Source organism: Rhea pennata, chromosome 25 (genome assembly GCF_028389875.1).
Source record: "Rhea pennata isolate bPtePen1 chromosome 25, bPtePen1.pri, whole genome shotgun sequence".
Lineage (NCBI taxonomy): Eukaryota > Metazoa > Chordata > Aves > Rheiformes > Rheidae > Rhea > Rhea pennata.
Window position 1 is genome coordinate 7,757,450 of NC_084687.1, and position 20,825 is coordinate 7,778,274.

Below are 20,825 nucleotides of genomic sequence, written 5' to 3' on the forward strand. Positions count from 1 at the left end.
GAGGAGTACAGAGGATCTGACGTGAATTAATTTACAGTAAAGCCTTGGCCAAAACGTAGATAATTCCCAGACTAATGCTGCTGCTGTTTGAAAAATTTACATGATTATTTATGAGAAGCATCCGAACACCTATTGTATGCAATGGTCACTAATTAATATTTGCAATGCTTAAGGATGTTTTCTTTTTACTTGCAGAGGGGAGGCAGAGAGAAGAGAGAGGGACACAATACTGCATGAATCCTATTCTTGCTGGTGCTGCCTGGTGTTTGCAGGCTGTGTAGAGGTGTGTACTAAATATACAGAGATTTATAGAGCAGTTTTGTATCTGTGAAGCACTTTTTGATACTGATCTACAGCCTGTTGGGGCTGATGCGTTTTCCATTCCCAGGTGAGGATTCCAGACACCGAGGCTTAGTCAACCCAAGCTGACATAGATCTCTATTAAGTCTTGGGTTTATTCTCTAAGCTTTTCTGGAGCTTGATGAAATCCCCTGGTAAAATCTTCTTGCTGGCAGCTCCTGCTCCAGTACAAGCAAATTTATGATGTGTTTAAAAGTTTGCTTTCAGATAACTGTATCCTAGGGGCACACAATTTTCAAATAGGCAATCTTGGATATGTCTGTCCAGAGAATAGCAAGTGTGTGGCTTTGAACCACTCTTATGTAACAGTGATTTGTTTAGACTTCTTTAGAGACACCTCGCTTACTGAGTAAATTGCTATCCCATCTCTGAGATGAATGGTCCTGTCCAGGAGGACTGTTTTGCCTGCCACTCCTCTCTGAAAACGCTTCCTTTGAGCAGTTTTGGTTTCAGTTGGTACAATGGAGTCAAATATCGCTGCTGGTTCTCACAAAAGTTTTAACAGCATTACGGTCAGATAGTATTGTTGTGGGACAGTCCAAGCTCCTGGAAACCCAGTCCCTGTGAGGTTAGAGAATAACAAATTTCTATGTATTGCTCTTACTGGGGAAACTTGCTTTCATTTTCTTCTTGCTGAGCATGCAATGGTTCTTATCTTGTGTACGTGTGTTGTATGAGTATTTAGCTCTGTCTGGACCCCTCAAACACAGGACTGATGAGCTACATGTACCACATACAAGCATTGCAAGTGCACTAGGAGAATAGCTTCATGGCAATCCAGGCATAACACCACAATTCCCCTTTTTGTCCTCCCTGTGAAAGTGTCTCCACACAGTAACTGAACAGCAGTCTGACGTGTTTTTGCTGTTCTGATTGCCTTTGAACTTTGGCAGTGTCATAAACAAACTTTGCTTCACCACCTACCGAGCAGTTGCACTGTCCTGAACCAGTTTCTCCCTTTAGTTCCGGTCTGCAGGGGCTTGGCAGCTTCTTTTCATGAGATCTGTTTGTGTTGAATGCCAACAGCAGAGAGGGGTGGCAGCTGCCACAGCATGATGTGTGATGAGGATGTGATGGGGATGCTGCAACACCAACATTTCTTTGATGGCCCTTTTAGCTCGCTGAGATTTCAAGCATGTGTGGTCGGACAGTAAACATCCAATTTTTCATACGTCTGCAGACCAGGGCTGGTGGCGGCGCAGGACGCGTTCCGCTGGTTGCTGGGAGGTGGCGCAGATACTTTACGTGTTTGTGAACGGTGGTGAGTAATCAGAGGGGAAGAAGGAATGCAGAATGAACATACTTGCTGTCAGCATGGCATAAATCAGAATTAAAATTGTCAGTTCCAGGCAGTTTGTTCATGTTTCAAAGTTTAGCTCTAGTTCTGTAATGAATAAATTCAGGAAGCAAATGTCACATGCACAAAGCATAAAATAGAGGGCCATCATGGAAATGGGTTTGTTGAGGCCATTGACCTTTATTAAGATTCTGGACGCTGTCTTTACTGATACCTATGAGAAGAATAAAGCTTTTGCTTAACAATAATTTAGATTCACTGAATTATTTTGGATTTCACAGAGGTATTAGCTTCTGCTAGGAACTCATTCCCTGAACACCTTGGATGGAAGATTTCTTCAAAGATGACAAAAACTGACACAAACCCTGGAAATACTAGACCAACCAGTCTGCTCTGCACCTTGTGCTTTTAGTTTTGAAAATGCCTGGGTTGGTTTAATTTCCTGCAGTGGAGACAAGTGGATGAGGCCAAAGACTTTGGTGTATATGTGGCTAATGAGTTTTTTTAGTGTATCACAACATGTGGCAGTTTGCAAACAAGCTGGAAGTCGTAAGTGACAATATAGAAATCTTTATGTATTTAAGTTAGTATGGGAAGCTCTTTAAATATCTCCCTAGAGTCAGTATTGCCAGCTCTTTTAATGTGCATTGTTTTTCTAAAATCCTTAGGTCATGTGAGTGGAGTACCCTGGAAAATCAGAAGGGTTTTCATATTTATCAAATATCAACCCATCGTGGCTGTAGAGATAAACTTGCAATTGTGAATCCTAATGTTAAAAAAAGAAGAGAAGGGACAGAGTAGATGCTAAATTGACCATTTTCTTATATGACGTATACATATATATTTATTTATATATATATATATGTAGCTGTTTATATACGTACAACCACATCAGTCCAGGACTTAGGGTGTTAACATGGGAATAGTTGGCACTGCTCCAGCGTCAGCAGTTCATGTGCCTGTGAACAGAAAGGGGGAGCAGGACACCAAGAACGAAGCCTTCCGGCACGGCTGAATGGTGGGATCCCTGCGAGACTGAATGCTCACAGCCTCAAGATAAGGTACAGCAAGATGAATAATTTAAGTATAACTCCACAGAAAAATGATCTGAGAGTCGTTGTAGATATCCCAGCCAAAGCCTTTCCTACGAGGCTATGGTGAGCGAAAGGCTAAACAAAATCTTAGGAAGGTCTGGAGCTGTGTAGGGAAAAAGACATCTAGAAATTGCCCATATAGCAAAGTTTTCCACAGAGACGACAGAGCAAGCACCCAGGGAAAGGTGACAGCCACTCAAATACCCTCTGCTTCCACCGGTGTGGGAGGAAAGGCGGGAACCCGCCTCTGTGGCAAGAACTAATGTCTGAGGCATGGGCACATTTCTTAAGTGAAGAGACCAGGAGCGCGGAGGGAAGAACTGCAGTCCTGCACATGGGACAAGAGGCGTTAAGTGTTTTGGGGCAAGGAGAGCCAAAGCCCCTCTGTGTTTTATTCTGCATTTTAGCAGCAGAATAAGGCAGGTCCCGTGGCGCACAATGTGCTGGGCGGATGGGCTGCCCCAAAGCAGTGCTGTGCGGTGGGCTGGGTTACCTGGCCCCCAGCCACATCTGCCCTGCAGGGTGCACTATCCCCAGCAGAAGTGACACCAGGGGCTCCGGGCCCCGGGAGGGGCCTGCAAGTTGTGGTCACCATCTGAGCGAGGCTTTGCGGAGATGTTTAGTCTTCACATTGTGCTAGTGCTTCTGCACCCCCCTGGTACTGAAGAGGAGACAAGTGGTTAGTGAACAGTGCTGAGAAAATACGTCTGACATGTTAATTCTCTGCCAGAATACAACGATGAAACCGAAAGGTAAACGTGCCGCTCCCGAAGAGGATCGTTACTCCGTACAGAGCACAATTAACCTGGGCAACTTACTGGCATGAGGCACTGCGGAGGTGAGGAGCTTAATAAAATTTACAACGGATTAGACAGCTTTTGTTGGCTTTGAAATCTATATTGAAGTATATTGGTAAAGACAACAGGCTTTCCACTGCAGGAGCGGCAGCTGCAGTGCCTGCCTGTTACGAGCGGTTCCTCCAGGTGCTCGGCGTTTCTGAAAGCCGGACGCGTTTCAGTTGCCTGAGTACAGCCAGGATCCTACTCCGAGGTTTGAAAAGCTCAACTACAGAAATGTCCAAGTTACATTTTCATATGATAAAGTGTGTATAAGCTTTCTCTTTAAGGGGATAGACCAGCTACTAAATCTGGAACCAAAAAAGACACTGGTGTCCTCCTGGAAGTTTCTGTGCTGCACACATACGATTGCACGCGTTCTCTGAAGCATCTGGCACAGGCTGCTCTCATAGACTAACATGTTTTGGACCATTTCTGTGCCACAATTCCCATGGAAAATATGGACATCTATTTTAAATAGTGTGACTGTGTCCCTTTAATGTCCAGACCCCCAGCTCCACGCGGCTCCCAGCCTCCTTGCTTTCGTTCTGCAAGTGTGAAAGGAAATCTTTCTCTGGCAGTTCTTTTCTTGTCTGTTGGCAGACAGCCCGCTGTACCTCAAATAGCACTGAATACAATGAGCCAAATCTGTGCGTGGTGTAACTCCATTAACGCTGGAGGCATTGCACCTCAGATGCACTGGGAACAGTACAAACAGGTAGTGCTGGGTTACTGTCTCCGCACAAGTTTAGATTACATTATTTATCCCAGCAAGCATGACTTTATGGTAGGATTGGAGTTGTTCTTACTTTGGAAATATATATATATATTTTTTTTTTTTGTAAGATCTATGTAAGTCATACAGGAGCAGACCTGTAAAGGTAAGGGAATCTGTAAGGAGTGGAAAATGTCTAGTAGCAGAAGATGCTGATATTTGTTACAGGCAGGTTTCTTGATGGTGTCTGTACAATGAAGAAATTACTGCTTGCTGCTGTATACCACTGCAAAACTTCTGGTGCTCAGATCTGGTATTTCTAATGTGCTCTGCTGAGCAAACTGAGATGAACATAGTGATAGAGCCATGGTAGCAGAAATCCATTGTTTTATAACACAGTAAACAAATTCTTTGGACTCTGCAGAAACCTGCTTGTCCATTTCCTCCTGTGCCACAGAAAGAAGTATTTGAGCTATGCAAAGTTGCACCTCTCTATCTGCAAACAGGAGCACTGTGGCACTTTCCAGGACTTAGATTTTCATATAGCCCCGTAAGCCAGTGAGGACTTCTGCCCAAAGGGTGCAGCCGTTACCTTCGAGACGCTCCTAAAAGAAAGATTTGCAGTGAAATTTGGTCTCTGAGTAAAACAGTTGAAGGGGAATGGGCACAGGAATTTGCAACATGAAGCACTGTGCTTTCAAAGGGTTCATTTCCAGCTTTTAGAACAGAGGCGCTGATTTTAACTAACCTTCCCCGGTTAGTAGTGATTTTCGGTTAACTTGTTAAGCAGTTGTGCTGTGCTCCCCAAAACGGTTGTTTTAGAGCCGGCTACCTGGCATGTGCCCTGCACCTGGCAGCGCGCTCAACTGCCGCCCGCCCGGCCGCGGCGCTCGAACCCGCGCCGGGGCAGCCGCGCCCCGGTCCGAGCCCCGCCGCTGGCCCGAGCCCCGCCCCTGACGCGCGAGCCCCGCCCCTGACGCGCGAGCCCCGCCCCTGACGCGCGAGCCCCGCCCCTGACGCGCGAGCCCCGCCCCTGACGCGCGAGCCCCGCCCCTGACGCGCGAGCCCCGCCCCTGACGCGCGAGCCCCGCCCCTGACGCGCGAGCCCCGCCCCTGACGCGCGAGCCCCGCCCCTGACGCGCGAGCCCCGCCCCGCGGAGCTGGTGCCGTGGTGGGGCGTGGCCAGCGCGGCCGGAGGGCCGAAGGGCAGGAGGGGCAGCGGGAGGCGGGGCGAGGCGGGCGGGCGTGGCTACGCGCGGGGCGGGGCGGGGCAGCGGGGGCGGGGCAGCGGGGGCGGGGCCGCGCGCGGGGCGGACGCCGCCGCGCCGAGGGCGGCAGTCGGGCGGCAGCCGCGGCCGGTGCGGGAGGCGGCCGGCGGCGGCGCCCCATGGTGCGGTATGTCCAAGACGCTGCGGAAGAAGCGGCACTGGCTGAGCAAGGTGCAGGAGTGCGTGGTGTCCTGGGGCGGCCCGGCGGGCCCCGACCCCGACCTGCTGCGCGGCGGCGCCGAGCGCGGCGAGTTCCCCTACCTGGCGGGGCGCCTGGCGCTCGGCGGCGAGGGCGCGCCGGGCCCCGCGCTGCTCTCGGGCAAGGCGCCGGCGCCGGGCGACGTGCTGCTGGAGGTGAACGGCACGCCGGTGAGCGGCCTCACGCACCGCGACACGCTGGCCGTCATCCGCCACTTCAGGGAGCCCGTGCGCCTCAAGACCGTGCGCCCAGGTGAGCCGCCGCCGCAGGCCGCGCCGCCCGCCCGCCGCGCGGTAGGCCCGGCCGCGCGGGCCCTGCGGGAGGGCCGCGGCGCGCGGCGCGGCGCGGCGCGGCGGGAAGTTACCTCAGGGCGGGCGGCGCGCGGCGGCCGTTACGGCGCGGCCGCGCCCCCCGCCCCCCGCGGCGGTAACGGTCGCGGCGGCGCTGCCCCACGCAGCCTGCCGCGACCCGGCGCTGCCCGGCGCGCCGGAGCCGCCTGCCGTCACCCGCAGCCCCTCGCGTGCGGGGGGGGGCGGGGTCGCGTGTCTGTGGTGGGGGTCGCGTGTCTGTGGGCGACGTCTGGCCCCGCCGCTGCTGCCATCGACTGGAGCGCCCGCAGCTGAAGTGCTGTTCGGGGGTTTGCCAGGGTGTTTGCACGAGCCGCTTCGGAGCGGGTGAATCCAAAGCGTTGAGCAGTCACGCGTGAGGGGAATGGGAACGTGTTTTGTAGGAATATGCTTGGAAAACTAGGAGATTGCCAGGAATTGGAGCAAATGCCAAAAAGACTCATTTTTTTTCCATAGATCTGTATTAATTTTGAGTACACCTTAATTAACTAACAAAACAAATCACTGTGGTAAAACCAACATGCTTTTCAAAAGTGAAGTTAACACTGAATTGTGATACCTGCATTTCACATGGGCTAGCGATTCCATGTAGTACAGCTGGCCTCAGATTTAATGCTTTCCAAGTCAGCATGTTCCAGGTGAGCGTGATACATTTTAAAGAAACTCTCTTTAAAACCTTTTTTTCCTCTGAATCCCAAACTAGTATCAGTACTTTCATGACTGACATCTGTAATATTTCTTACATCTTCCTTGTTTAGCACCTATTTTCCTTTTACTTACTTAACTACTGGGCTGTATGGATTTGCCTTAGTACGTATCTTAATTATGTCAGGTTTTCCTCTTTTGACTGCTAATGAAAAATCATCTTCTGTATAGAGAGTGAGCTCTCAAAGTCCTGATGTATATCACCTGTGAAAACCTCTTAACAGCATCTACAGAAGCCTAGTAGGCTTTGAAAGATGCTTTAACTTCCAAAATTGGAAAATAGAAGAGAACACAAGCTGCTGCAAGCTAAATGTGAAATGAATGGGAGGTGAAAAAAGTTGAGGAACAAACTGTTTAAGATATAAAACAATAATAGAAACTTTCTGAGAAAGGGAAAGCACATGGAAGATGAAACCATAGTAAGAAGACCAAATCAATTTTATGTATGTTTAGTTGGGAGGGAAATATGGAAAGGCCCAGTGTAGGAATATCCCTAAGAGAGGAAAGTCTCAACACTTCAAATTAAAACTGTCAGGAAAGATTTTAGAACTAATTGGTACAATGAATAGTAGCAGATTGGCAGATTCAGGTGGCTGATATTTGTTAGGAGTTTTAGAGACTTAAGTATGAGGTGCTAAAATACTTTAACTGTAGCATTTAAAGTATTTTTATATCATCTTTGGTATGGAAGAGATAGAAGGTAGGAAGTATGGTGCTAGGTTAAAAAGGGGGTTGGGATCTGAAAGGAATCAACGGGACTGATACCTGATTCCAGCAGTTTGTTTAAAGAACAAAACTACTGTGTGCTCAACTGAGTATCAGGTAAGGAGAGTTAGTGTTGCTGTTGTGGAGGAAAGCATGTTAGAATTCTTTGAAGGTTCGCCAGTTGCTTTCATCAAATCCAAATAATTTGGTTTATTTGGATCTTCAAATAGACTTTCAACAAGGTACCAATACAATTTGAATAAGAGGTCTCACCAAATGTTCTGGTGGCAGTGTAGTTGCTTAAAGTGGTGAATTTTCCTGTGGATTAGTGACTGGTTAAAATTTGTAAGGCTCCAATAGTAGCTTCCTTCTGTTGAGAAAACTATTCATAAAGATCTGCATTATTCAAGTCATATGGATTTATAAACTGAACACTGTCATATTACTATTTATTATTGATAATACAAAATATTTAGGGCATTGAAAACTAAATTAACAGCAAATAATTACAGAATGAACTCTGAACTGGAAGAGGTGAAGAGAAGCAAGGAGGACAATCAGAAATACAGCACACTGCTGATAGGAGAAGAGATTAATAGTTTGTAGCTTGTAGGTCTGGGGAGTAAACAAATGAGGACATGGCTGGGGGAATAAGATGGAGGTCTAAATGACTTGGAAAGCAGATGAATAAAGAGTAATTACTGATTCTTCCAGTACAAGACAGGTGCTGCTTTGTGAAGTTATCAGACTGCAGATTTAAAATAAAATATACTTTGTGGAGTTTGCTTTTCAGAAGCATAGACTTCTGAAATGTGATTAGGTGGATTGGCGTGGGCTGGGTTTGCTGGTTGTTGTACAGTGTTGCTAGATGCAACCCTGAACTCAAAAGCATGTAGCAGCAGATTGCTGGGAGCCTGTGTCATGGGAATGATTGCTCTATCCATTGCTTCTTGCTCATGGTCTTTCCTTTCCCCTGATATTTATTACTGCCAGGCTCGAAGACGGGAGATTTACTAGAGAGAGATTTAAGTTCTGGTTTACTTTCTATTGAATTCTGTTTGCAAAACATACCCTTTAACATCCTCCAAAAGCTGAGGAACAGAAATGAATCTTGGAATGTTTATTGTTTGCATCTTGTTCACAGCACTGTTGAACCCTTCATTTTTGGAAAGTCAAAATCTTTTGATCACGATGAGCCTTCACCAAATTCTTTATTCTTTTCCAATATTTCCTATATTACCAGTGGCATGAAAAGGTGTTGGACTATTTTGCTGATGATGGGGAGGCTGTTCTTTTACAGCTGAGGTGCTTATGCTTAATGCCTTATTTTGTTGAAGGTGTGACTGATAATGGCAAAACTTGCATATGGCAGAGAACATTAGCTAGTTCAATTGTAATTTGAGCTGTAAAAAGCTAGCATACTAATTTTGTATAACTTTTGGAACATACGAAATTCAAGCTTCAGTTTGAGTAGTTTCCCTCTGCTAAAATATATTGCAAGTTTATCAGATTTTTTTTACAGTAACTTACTGTGTTAGGCTTATAATGTGCTTAAATACAGTGTTTTAAAGCTTTTTTGCATTAATGCCACAGTTGCATTCAGTGGAAGTATTTCAGCTAGGGTATCTATAATTAAGAAAGTTGCTGGCAAGACATTCTATGTAAAGATGTGTAACTTTGAATTTGACTTCCCTTCTATCCCTTGTGATCCAGAATAATCCAGATTTACATGCGTCTTCAGGGCTGCATTCCAAAGGTCAGTATTTGTGTAAGTGTTTATGATGAAATGAGTAAGATCTGTGGAGGTGGGGATCTGTGATACCCTTACAGTATGTCTAAATTCTCAGACTCTTCAGTTGTTGGTTACTGATTTTTTAATGCGCTGTTTCATATTACTTTCTTCTCTAGTCATGCAAACACACAAAAAAAACTCAGCTATCTTACAAGTTAGGCTCTGTATTAAAAGGAAGAGAATGCCTTTGTTAGTAGGCCTTAGTGTACCTGATGGCTCATCAATTTTGAGTGCTCTTAGGACAGAATCCTGAGGATATACCATGTTCTGCTGTTTTTCACTTGACAATGAGGAACTTGTCACCTTGTCTTTCGATGTTAGTATGTTTATAAGGCCTTGATGCTCATTGTCTACCTCTGTGATTCAGGCAATACAACTTCTGTGTTTAAGACCCAGTTTCGTCTTTGAGGTAAAGTCTACTGCAGGTGTTCCAGTGGCTTTTGACAATATATCAGTAGACTAGATGTGCTTTATTTCAAGCAGTGGTGTCCTTAGAGATAGCAGCTTTAGTTGATAGCAGTGAAGTCTGTCTGTGATGCTTCTAACAAGCTTGTAGTGGATTTAAAATGGAAATTTCAAGATGCTGTTTAGTCTTGTTTGATAAGACACTTGAAAGATATGAATACTAATTTGAATGCCATCTGTTAACTTCACATCACAAATCATGGACCATTTTGTTGATGTAAAAATTTGTTCTTCTCTTTCCTTACTCTATTTTTATTTGCTGAGGAGAATAAGATTTATATGCCACAGGCTCAGGTGTAGTATCTATCAGTGCAGAGTCAGTCATAGCCGTTCTTCTGTCTGAGGTCTAATTCAGGTATGTACAGGCTAGTTCTATGCTTTTTAGTTCTGGTATTGGAAGTAGCCTAATTCTGACAGTAGAGGCCAAGGCAGCAAAATCTGCAGGAAGCTAAGTTTCAACACAGGTTGTTAATGGCTATGCTAAACTCTCTCTCAACATGCCTAAACTGATGTTGAGATCTGAGCTGTCTACATAAGTAAAGTCAAATATTTCTAGGTTTCCTTCAAGTCAGTGATTAAAATTATAACCATACTTTTATTTTTGTGTAATTAATCATCTTGATTGGATAAGAAAAATAGCAATGCGGAGAAATAGTGTGTGTGTGTGTGTATGTGTCTGTGCATGCATAATAGCATATGTCAGTACTTCCTAATGCAGTGCACGTGTATTTTAGCCAGATTTGTTAAACGGTGCTTTCAAGCTCCTCACCTGGGTATATGCATTCAAATGATGGCTGGTGTAGCTCAAGGCTTTCAATGTCTGATGTTACTTGGGTAAGTAACATAAGCTTTGTAACTAGCTGGTACTTCTCCTGGTTCTTCTATTAAGGAAAACTTAGAGCATTTTGTTTATAGTAAGTTAAGCTGTCTTTCTGAGCACCAAGTTCATCCTATAAATGTACCTTCTACTCATATGGTATTCAAATTTAGCTACCCCCTCCCAGCTCCCCTCACCCCCCCACCCCCCCAAAAAAAAAAAAAAAAAAAGAGAGAGATGTGAAGATGAACCTACCTGTATCCAAACGGATGTGGAGCTGAATTTCTGGGCACCATGATAGATTTTTCTTTTTTGAGTTAATATCTTTCACTAAATCGTTTAAATCTTCTTGAGACTTAAGAATTTTGAAAACAGTATCTTAGATGCATCTATATCTTAGCAATGTTCTCTGAAGATCAAAATCTAGTACAAATTTACCAAAAGACCATAAGACAATTCAGAGATATTGCTGGATACACTTTCTCTTATCACTATGGAATTGCATAGTAGTAACTAGTCCATAAAGTGCCCACTATCAAAAAGAGTTAATAGGTATGTTTAAAAGCCAGCTTAAGCCAGCTTGTGCATGGGGGTCCTTTCTCTGAAGAAGAATGTATGAAAACAAGGATGACAAACACAGTGACTCAAACCAGGATCAGCACTTGAGACATAGTACTTGAAGCTGAGTATATAAGAATCATTTACATTTTCTTTTGTGCTTGAGCTAGGTTCAAAGCTTCCATGGGGGGTAAATATTTGCATGTTTGGCAATGAAGCCAGAGAGGAGGGCACACAGCACTAGAGGCTGTTTTTGTAAAATCTGACTAATTCTAAATGTGCCATGTTAAAACAGAGATCAGAATACACATCAGGATAATTTTGCCTCTCTGAGGAAAGACATTACCCTAATTCGATGTTTCTCAGAAAGCTGGCAGTGGGCCAGCTCAGTGATTAAGCAGACTGTTACCCTTAGTTGGAGGAAGTTTGAGGAGCTGAGGAAGTCAGCTCAAGTCCTTAAGTTGCTGATATGCATTAGGTGGTGGGCTTCTGGATGCTGGCTTCGAAAGCTTTCCTTCCTCTTTGAGAGTACAGTAGTTATTGATCCATTTTTAATCAAAACATGGAAATGGTGATTCACTTTACCACACTAAAGAGAAAACATTGAAGGTTGCTTGCATTCTTAAATCTGTAAGTTATCCCAGACTAATGAAACTAGACAGAAGACAGATGATTATTGAGAAGGAATAATGAACAGGAAACACTTTTTACTGCACACACTCATTTCTTCAGAGCATCTGAGATAGCAATGTTATGTCATATAGCAATTTGTTAGAACTACCTTGCATAAAAAGCTATGAGATTGCTTCTCGGATGTGTGGGTACAGAGGACTATCAAGCACTTGCCAATGAATGGAGTCTTAGTATGTGTCTATAATTTGTCATCTTGTTTCCTCATGCTAATCTTTACATAAACATATTATTCTTGGCATTAGACATATCGTCATTCCCTTTCGCATACTTCTTCGTTTAAATTTTAGTTGGTGAGTATTGTGTACATGATTTGACCATAAATGCCCTTTAATTATTCCATTCTTTCATAGCATCAGCTGATCTCAAAATGATAACAAGGGATCCTGCACCTTCTGCCACTGTGCTGCTTCACTCTGTGGCTTTAATTTGTACTTTTTTGTTCACTTTGAGAGATGTTCTCTTCCCTGTACCATTCACTGATGACATTTCTCAGGAGAGATCCAGTAGAATAGCACAACATAAGACCTACAATTTATTTAGACCTGGCAGCAGACCATGCAGTACAGTCAATGTTCCTCTGGTTGGCCAGATTCCAAAACCACCTCTTCCATGTGTCTCTGTCCTGTTTTAGGTGGATGAAATTTCAGTAGTATTGAAAGAGCAAACACTTGAGTACAAGTGTAAGTATTCCAGTTGTTCCTGGAAGGAAGTTTTCTCATTCAGGTAGAATATTTTATCTTTAAATTAAAGTCTTATATATGTGCTTATATTTCTTGCAATGAGGCAATTTTTTTTTTTAAAAAAAAAAATTGCCAGTTAAAGCTTATATGCCAGCAAAAAGCTAAATTTAAAATCCTAAAACTGTGTCACATTTTGCCACTACTCTGCAAAGGCAGGAGGTTTTACTTTCCACATGAATGAAGCCAAGAATGAAATAAAATATGAACCCTTATTAGAAGCCATAACTTTGGCCACAGTTTCTTCATAACCTTTGTCTTAAGTATTGCTTTGTTCTTGGCTGTCTTTAACAAAGCTTGAATGTCACTTGTAGAAAATGACTGTTTCCTTATTCTTTTCAGAATATTTAATTTCAGATGTTTTAAAGTTGTATTTTGCTTTTAGAAAATGCACTTTGAAACTTTCTAGAAGTCATAAAATAAACTGCTTCTATATCTTGCTGTATACTATGGTACTTCAATGTAACACCTACTTCAAGACATTTTTTAGCTGATATTCCATACCAAAATTTTAAAATATAACAAGAATTTCCCATTCAAATTGACAGCTGACAAAGGTACTCTAGTTTTAATTATTGCTCTCTTTTAAGGTCTTTAAATTCATTCTTCTAGCTCTTGTTTTTAATTAATAATGTTTCCTTTTAAGAATTCTCATATTCATGGGCTGTTACTTAAATCATCTATTCTGTTCCCAGAGTGGAAACAGTTTTCTTTAAAGCAATAGTATTCTTAAGAATAACAGATTTTGATTAAGAAATATGTGAGCTCTTGAGTGTAAATTCCTCTACTCTTGAGGAATACTCTTATTCAGTACTGAAGAGAAAGTGAGGGTAAAATGTAGTAGGAATATTGCAGGCTTGTACTGATCTCTTCTGCCTGTCTTAGAAACCAGAATCCTAAGCGATTCATCTCAATTGCTGTTTGTCTTTGAATCTATGTTGAATTTATCTTTTTCGGACTCAGTGGGTCATAGTGGGAATGAGAACCGCTCCCTGGTGATGTACTAGCAGTAGCTGAATAGGTTGGGGTGGCTTCCAAGCCCCGATCAGTTTTAAGAGCAAGAGCGTATCCTTTCAGTGGAAGGAGGAGTATGCCAGAGAAGGTGTTTGTCTATATAATATCAAGGAGACTGTCTAGGCATTACTGGAGAAAAAGAAATTCCTGCTGTGGATGCAGCAAGTCCAAGGACACTGTGAGGCTTATGTTAATTTTTTTCATATTGGCTACTAAAATCTATGAACAGCTGCCGCTCTTTGAAATGCGAATGTTGGTGATTGCATATAACTATGTTCTGTGATTAGTCCAGTTTAAATATAAAATAAAATCATGATCATTTTATGTTCACACTTAATGTCATTATGCTCTTTCGTCATATACAAATGCAATGTGTGAAAGTAATCTTGTGTAGAAATGCAATTTCATTTGTAAAGTGCACCAAGGTTGCCAGATATAACACTGGACTTCCTCTGACAGCATGTTTTTGTAGCTACCTGCAAAAACACTTGCTTAAAACTTTGTGTCAAGATGTATGTCGTTTTATAAATGTAATTGTTGATGAACTGTTGGCTGCTTTCTAGTGAGTGTAACTCTTTCAAATTGAAAATTATTAGTGTTTATTATTAGTCCTGCATTACTTTCACTTTCTGAACAGCAGTCTCACTTGTATGGATTGCTCCACTGTAAATTATTTTAATGAAATATATAAATAGAACAGTTAATTCCTTTAAGCTCTGGATCACTCTATCTTTCAGTTATCTGTAGCAAATTGACATATTAATTGTAAAACATAAATTCTAACTCTATCAGATCATGATTCTTTCTCGTTATGTTCTACTTCAGTGCGGTTTCATTACTGACTTGGTAATGAATACAATCAGATTGTAACAGCTGGTGTCATGAATATGGATTGTAGATGCTATATAAATATTGGAAGTACTGTATTCTATTTTTTGCAGTACAGCTGTCTAGAAATGCGTTATTTCTTTATGAAGGAATATCATACAGATAGATGATAGTCAACAAGGTTAATGTGATCTTTTTGCGAGTTATCTACTACTAAAGTTGTCTTTTCTCAGATCTGTTGTGTTTGGAAATGGAGAAAATGTTGTCTTAAAAATGCAAAGTAATATTCTAACATGAGAACCAAAACCTTAACACAATAATTGCATTGCATTTGTACAAAAATAGGTTTATTTAGTAAGGCTGGGACCCATTTAGTCTAACACTGGCTACCACTAGATGCTTTAGAAGAAGCCAGTAGGAATAAACTTTTCTGTACCGGAGAACTCTTGTGTGAAACCTCAGTAGTTAATTATAACGCTATCCATGTTGCAGGTTAATTATGCTGCAAGTGTCGAAGCTGACATTTGCAGGCCAGGCTGGGTCTAGTAGGGAACATGGAAGATGCAAGTAACAAGCTAGTATCAGTCTTCTGCAAATAATGTTACACAGTATTTTCAGTATAACCATTTACCTCCTCTGAGATAATACAGAAGCAAAAGAGCTGCAAAGAAAATGATCTACAGCCTGAAAAAGCTCTTACAAAATGAGACAGAAGCCTGGGATTGCTTGGATCATGAAGGAAACAACTAAGAGGGATGATAAAGAGTGTGCAAAAATAGTATAGAAGATGATTAGGAATTTTTCTTGTCTTGCAACACAAAAATATAAGGAGTTAAATGAAAGTAAATAATAACAGGAAATGTTTTTTTTTCAGGCATGGGTAATGTGACAAGAAAAGACACTGAAGTCGAGAGTTCAGCAAAATTCAGTAATTGGGCTTTACCTAAGCCTTTGCAGTATTCACTATTTTATTGGCATGTATGAGCCAATTAAGAATTGTGTACTAAAAGACATAGGTGTTTAATTTTTTTGATCTCTGTATATCTTGCCACTTGTTTACTCTCCAAAGTGGAGACATTGGAACACTTCTCTCATGCTGTGTGTTATTTAAAACTCTTTTGGTGGGCTAGGTAGGCATTACACATACACACAGATCTTCAAGGGTAAAATTCTAATCTTGAAGTGCATTCAGTTCAGGTCAGAGCATGGAGGGGAATGAGTGCAGTCTACTTCTGGCTGTGTAAATGTTTTAAAACTTAATCCTCAAATCTCAGAGTACCCTTGACATTTCCATCAAACTTGCCAGAAAACATTATAGCCACAAACACCCATACACCACTAGATTTCACTCGCATTTCTCAGTGGGGACCTGGAAGTCCTCCATCTATGACTATGCATCTCTGTCCAGGACTGAAGAGCATGGAAGTCTTAAAGGGTGTGAGGACAAGTTTGTCAGGGAAATCTTTAAAGTAACTCACTAGAATATCTGCAGCCACCTCACAGATGCCTGCCTCTGTAGCTGACACTGTGCAGGTGGCCAGGAGGAAGCCACATGTGAGCGTTACTGGAATATTCTGTAATTGCTGGTGTGGTGGAGTGGTGCAGTACACCTGCATGCTTGCAGATGGCTGCAACCACATGGGGGTATCGGTGTGCTCTTCAGACTCAACTCCTGTGAGGCCTCAAATGTTTGCTTCACATAGTGAAGTTTTTATTTCTCTGTTCTGATGCACCTAGCAACTCTTCAAGTGTGACATTTGACACAGGTGCAACAAATGTATTTCTGAACATGTGCATCTAATTCAGTATTAGAAAAGCACTGCACCTTCCCATGCAAGTTGATAATATATTGTAGTAGTAGTGTACTAGGGTACTTCAATGGCATGTGATGACCTTGTTCAAAGACCACTGCAACTACTCCTGTAAAGAGGATAACTGCATAATATGGGACAACATGGGTGTTTCCAGGGTTGATTTATTAAGTTAATAACATTTTTAAAGAAGGATTTTTTTCCTTGAAAGTGATCACTGAACAAAATGCATGTCATTTTAAAAATGCACTTGGAAAACATGAGTCTTTGACATGAGTGGTTTTCTCCATCTTAGTAGTAAGCCATTCTTGGCTTGCAGATTTATAACATTCAGAAGCTGTCTGTGTACTGTTATGGGTTGACATAAAAATACCTTCCAAGTCTTCATCGTAAGATACGTTATAGACTAGAGACCAGACCTTGTAGACATTTAAAAGAATAACCAATCTTCTGCCTTCTTCCCTCCCCCCAGGGGTAAGGGAAAAAAAAAAAAAAAGAAGAAGAAGAAGAAAAAAAACTTTTTCTTAAGCCTAGGTATTAGACCTTTTGCTACTTTCAGGTAAAATTATGAATAAAGATTTGATTTATTGGAAATAAAAATGAATGGTTTGTATGTTCCAGTTTTGCTTAATTTCTGGTAACCAAATACAGTTTGAAGTATACAAAACCTTCCGGATTTTGTAAGCTATGGAGGGCACTTAAGACTGTTTTGAATTTTAACATATGAGTGAGGAAGTCTGTGCAGTCATCTGCCAGGAATTGTACTGAAAAATGGCCATGGCTACTTAGTGGTATAGCCTGTATGTGCTAGCTTTGAGTGTAGAGATATAAAAGCATTTATTGAATGCTTAGTTTCTTTCTACTGAAATGCCCCTAATGCCTTTGCCAGAGGATTTTGCTGAAATGTTTTGGGAGAAACTCATTTCCTTTGGACTGGAATTGTTTAACAGTTATATTTTGAGAGCATTTTAGTGGTTGTTTGCTGTTACGTTTTGGGATTCAAACTGTGTCCCTTCTATTGAGGACTGTGTTAGTATGCGGGAGAGAACTTAGCATATGATTCAAGATCCGTTTTGCCAGGCAGGGCTCATCTGTTGGCCCTTTGAAAAGGGTTCATTGGCATTCATGTGTTCTATGGGCAGAGTCAGGCGTGACAGTGTTTGGGAAAGAGACTGGTGTAATGACTAGCCTTGGGCCTTGCCTGTGGGAGTCTGTGGCTGCTGATTTTCTCCTAAAACGTTCTAGAATCCCCTTCAGCCATGGCATAAGGCTGTGGTCTTGGCTCATCCTTCCCTTGCTTTGGAAGAGGTGTTAGCACATAGTATGGGGATCTTTAGAAGAACTGGGAGGGTAGGAGCATGAATGGTAGGTTTCTGGGTGCAGAGCTAAGTATTTTGAGAAACACCACCTTGAGATGAGAGATAACAAATAGCTCTCCCCCCTCCAGGGTCCTTGCTTAATACCAAAGCTGAATGCTGGCAGATCTAAAATGCTGTCAGAGTGCTATTTCAGCAGATGCCATTATGGAGGTGGGAGTGGCACGTAGTAAAATATGCAGCAGTTTTATGCTTAGCTAGAAGAAACATGTTTAAAAAAAATCTTTCATCTTGATTAAAGAACAGATGAGACAAAATTCCATCTGAAGTAGCTGCCTAATTACTGCTTGATATGGTGATGTAGTTTTTCAAATTAAGCTGTTAGTGGAAATAATTTTAGGGCAGAAAGTGCTTTTTGCTTTAAAGCACTTACAAGTTGTTTGTGTATGTAGGTTCTTAGTTGTTTTCCAGTGTCAGTGTCACTGAGTCTAGTATAGCAAAGTTAAGCCCATGTTTAATCTGTCTGCTTTTCTTAAATGTATTTTGTGAACACCATAGAGGTCACTTGGGTGTTCTCAGTCTTCACTGACCATAAATCGTGTACTTGTCCTCCAGAGTCTCTGTAACTGAGAGAGGCTGCCCAACCTGTAGTGTCTGAGCAATAAGATTTTGGTGAGGAAACTTAAAATAAGGGCTAAGATATTTGAACCTGCATCAGTGCAAATAAGTAGCTCTTATAGTAAGTGCAAGTACTTTTTTCTTAGCTTATGAAATCAAGCTACTGGGTGGAACCAGATTGCTAAACCAGTTTTATTTCCCTTTATCCTAAGGAAAAAACTTAGTGTAAAGCACAAGAAAATTATTCTTGTAAGTCTGAAAATAAACTTCCTATGGTGATTAAGTCAAGTAAAAATTACAGAGAAATAAGTGAGGCAGCTGATACACAAATCTGAAAAAAAAATGTGCTTTTGTGTTTTTAACAAAATCAAAGATAAAATGAAGTATAAATGCTTTTTAGATGGTTAGATAGTTTGCTGCCTAATTTAGTATAGAAAGTCTCTTTAAAGTCTGTTGGTTATTTGCTCTAGTTATAGCCACTCTTTAAACAAAGGATTTTACGTAGTGTTTTGCACAAGCATTTTAGATTCAGGAAAAAGAGATGCATAAAAGGTGAGTAGTGTCCGAAGTAAAACTTTAATGAGTCTGAATAAGAAAATCACTTTCTTAAATCAAAACAAAAAGCAAAAGCTCATGCCTCAATGTCAATTTTCCTTTTCCTTGCAAGTCCCTCTAAAAGATTACGGCAAAAATATGGCTGAAATAGTAATGAGGGCCATTTTATTGTTTGGCACATTTATGTTTGCACAGCTGGTGTCCTACCAGCTTTATCCTGCAGCTGAATAAGGAAATGTATGCATATATGTATGTTATTTCTTCTGCTCCTGACATTATTTAAGAAAAAACAAAAACAAATAATTTGAAGTCAATGTAGCTTGTTTAACATGCTGATGAAGTATTTCTTCCTGTGTTAAGTGACTTGTATTAAAAATAAAAAATAAAAAAAAAAAGAAAGAAAAAGTCAAGGACATAGGCGAATTGTTAAATTGCTTTGACACAATTTTTGCTTAAGTGAAAAATAACAACAGAAAACATCCAAACCCAAAATACTGAAGCCTTCTCCTGTGTTTAAGATTTCATTGCCAGTATATGGAACTTTGTTTTGATTATGTGCCAAGTTTACAGTGACCTTCTTCCAAGCTGAAGGTTTGCTAATAAACAGAAACAGAGTTTGCTGGTACTACTCATTAAATCCAAGAGGATTAGCATCCAGTTTATTTCCTCTGAAACCACAGAACTATCAGGAAATAACTAAACCCTAAAGTTTTAGATCTGTAGAAATGATTTCCTCCTAATGCATGTATTTTGAAGGAATTTCAAAATCCTGTTATGTAAGAGAGAAAGAGTTCTATATTAATCCTGTGGAATGATGCTTAATGGCTTGTTTTATCCTTTATTGATCTAAAGAATTCCTCAGAAATCAGCTGACCAAAAGTGCCAGTGAAGTATTTTTACCTCTGTTGCAGAAACTATTATCGCTTAGTAATTTCACCAATCTTCTTTGCAGTGAGATTAGATTATAAATGCTTTGGTGCTGGGAGAACTGTGTTTGTAAAAACTGCTTAGCATTGTGGGTACTATCAAGTAGAGACAAAGTATCAATAACTTAAAAGATGTGATATTCAAATGCTAAGTAGTATTTAGAAATACTTATTGCCTTGACTTTGCTTCAAATTTTGCACTGTTTCTTTAGAAGATAACTTTTTAAATGCAGACTTTAATACATTTTGTTTGGTGTATAACAAAAAATCCTAATGACGTAAGTTTGAAGACAAAATTGCTGTGGTTTTTTTCATATTGGAAGTTGATCCTTTTTGTATAAAAAGTTACCTATGCATAAATAAATAATTATTCTTGTCCATTATTCTAGCCTTCTGCGGTCTTTAGATGTCATTCATACAAATGCTTTTTGTTTGAAAGGGCTTGTTGTAGAAGAATTAATATGCCATATTTATAAATAAAAACATTTCTTTTTAAAACTTATTAATTGGCAGATAAGGTATGAAATGTTGACAGGCGTGTATAACCAGTGGTTAAACTATGTGAAATAGTGAGGTGACTGGCTAACAGCCTGCTTATGGTGTACTCTCCTCTGAATTGTAAAAAGACAAATACATCCTCAACAGACCTAGCCACAAGTATTTATTAAAAATCTAATTTGTAGCTTATTTAAGCAGGAAAACCTTTTTTTTCTCAATGTAGTGCTTACAGTATTGCTCATATAGTGGAATTAAGAACTATAGTAACTTGCCTTTGAATTGCCAGCTTTCCTGTCTGTCCTACTTACTCAATATAAAAATACCTAATCCCATGGATTTTATTTCCCTCTCTGTAGCACAGTGATGAGTAATTACTTTTCTCTAGTGAAGGTGGAGATGCTGGAAAAGTTTAATTAATGCCATTAGCAGATGCTGCTAGTAGTTAAAAGAATTCATTAGGGCAAGGCACTTAAAATTAAAGTTTCAAATAGTTATTGTGTGCTATATGTCGTTTGGAACTTACTGCATATTATGTCTTTTTGCATAATTCTCTCTATTCTGCAAAATGTTTTAAGGTATGTGCATCTTCCTGAGCCAATGAAATCTCTTCTAACTTGTATGTAAAGTACGTATATTGAAAATGAGTTTTGGATTTAGATCATAAATCTGTA

General features: G+C 41.1%; 1 protein-coding gene and 1 long non-coding RNA gene across 3 annotated transcripts in view; both read left to right on the top strand.

The window, feature by feature from the left end:
• Positions 1 to 2,608: 2,608 nt before the first annotated feature.
• Positions 2,609 to 3,970, top strand: LOC134150917 (uncharacterized). Its single transcript, XR_009960740.1, has 3 exons — positions 2,609 to 2,718; positions 3,482 to 3,589; positions 3,691 to 3,970. It is a non-coding gene; the product is annotated as an uncharacterized LOC134150917 (long non-coding RNA).
• Positions 3,971 to 5,653: 1,683 nt separating this feature from the next.
• The window catches only part of MAGI3 (membrane associated guanylate kinase, WW and PDZ domain containing 3), an 81,242-nt gene continuing 66,070 nt past the window's right edge, over positions 5,654 to 20,825 (top strand). For both annotated transcript variants that reach the window (XM_062595128.1, XM_062595130.1), the window contains exon 1: positions 5,654 to 6,021. In XM_062595128.1, coding sequence (XP_062451112.1) covers positions 5,700 to 6,021 — 322 coding nt within the window. In that variant the 5' untranslated portion in view covers positions 5,654 to 5,699. The remainder of the gene's footprint in view (positions 6,022 to 20,825) is intronic.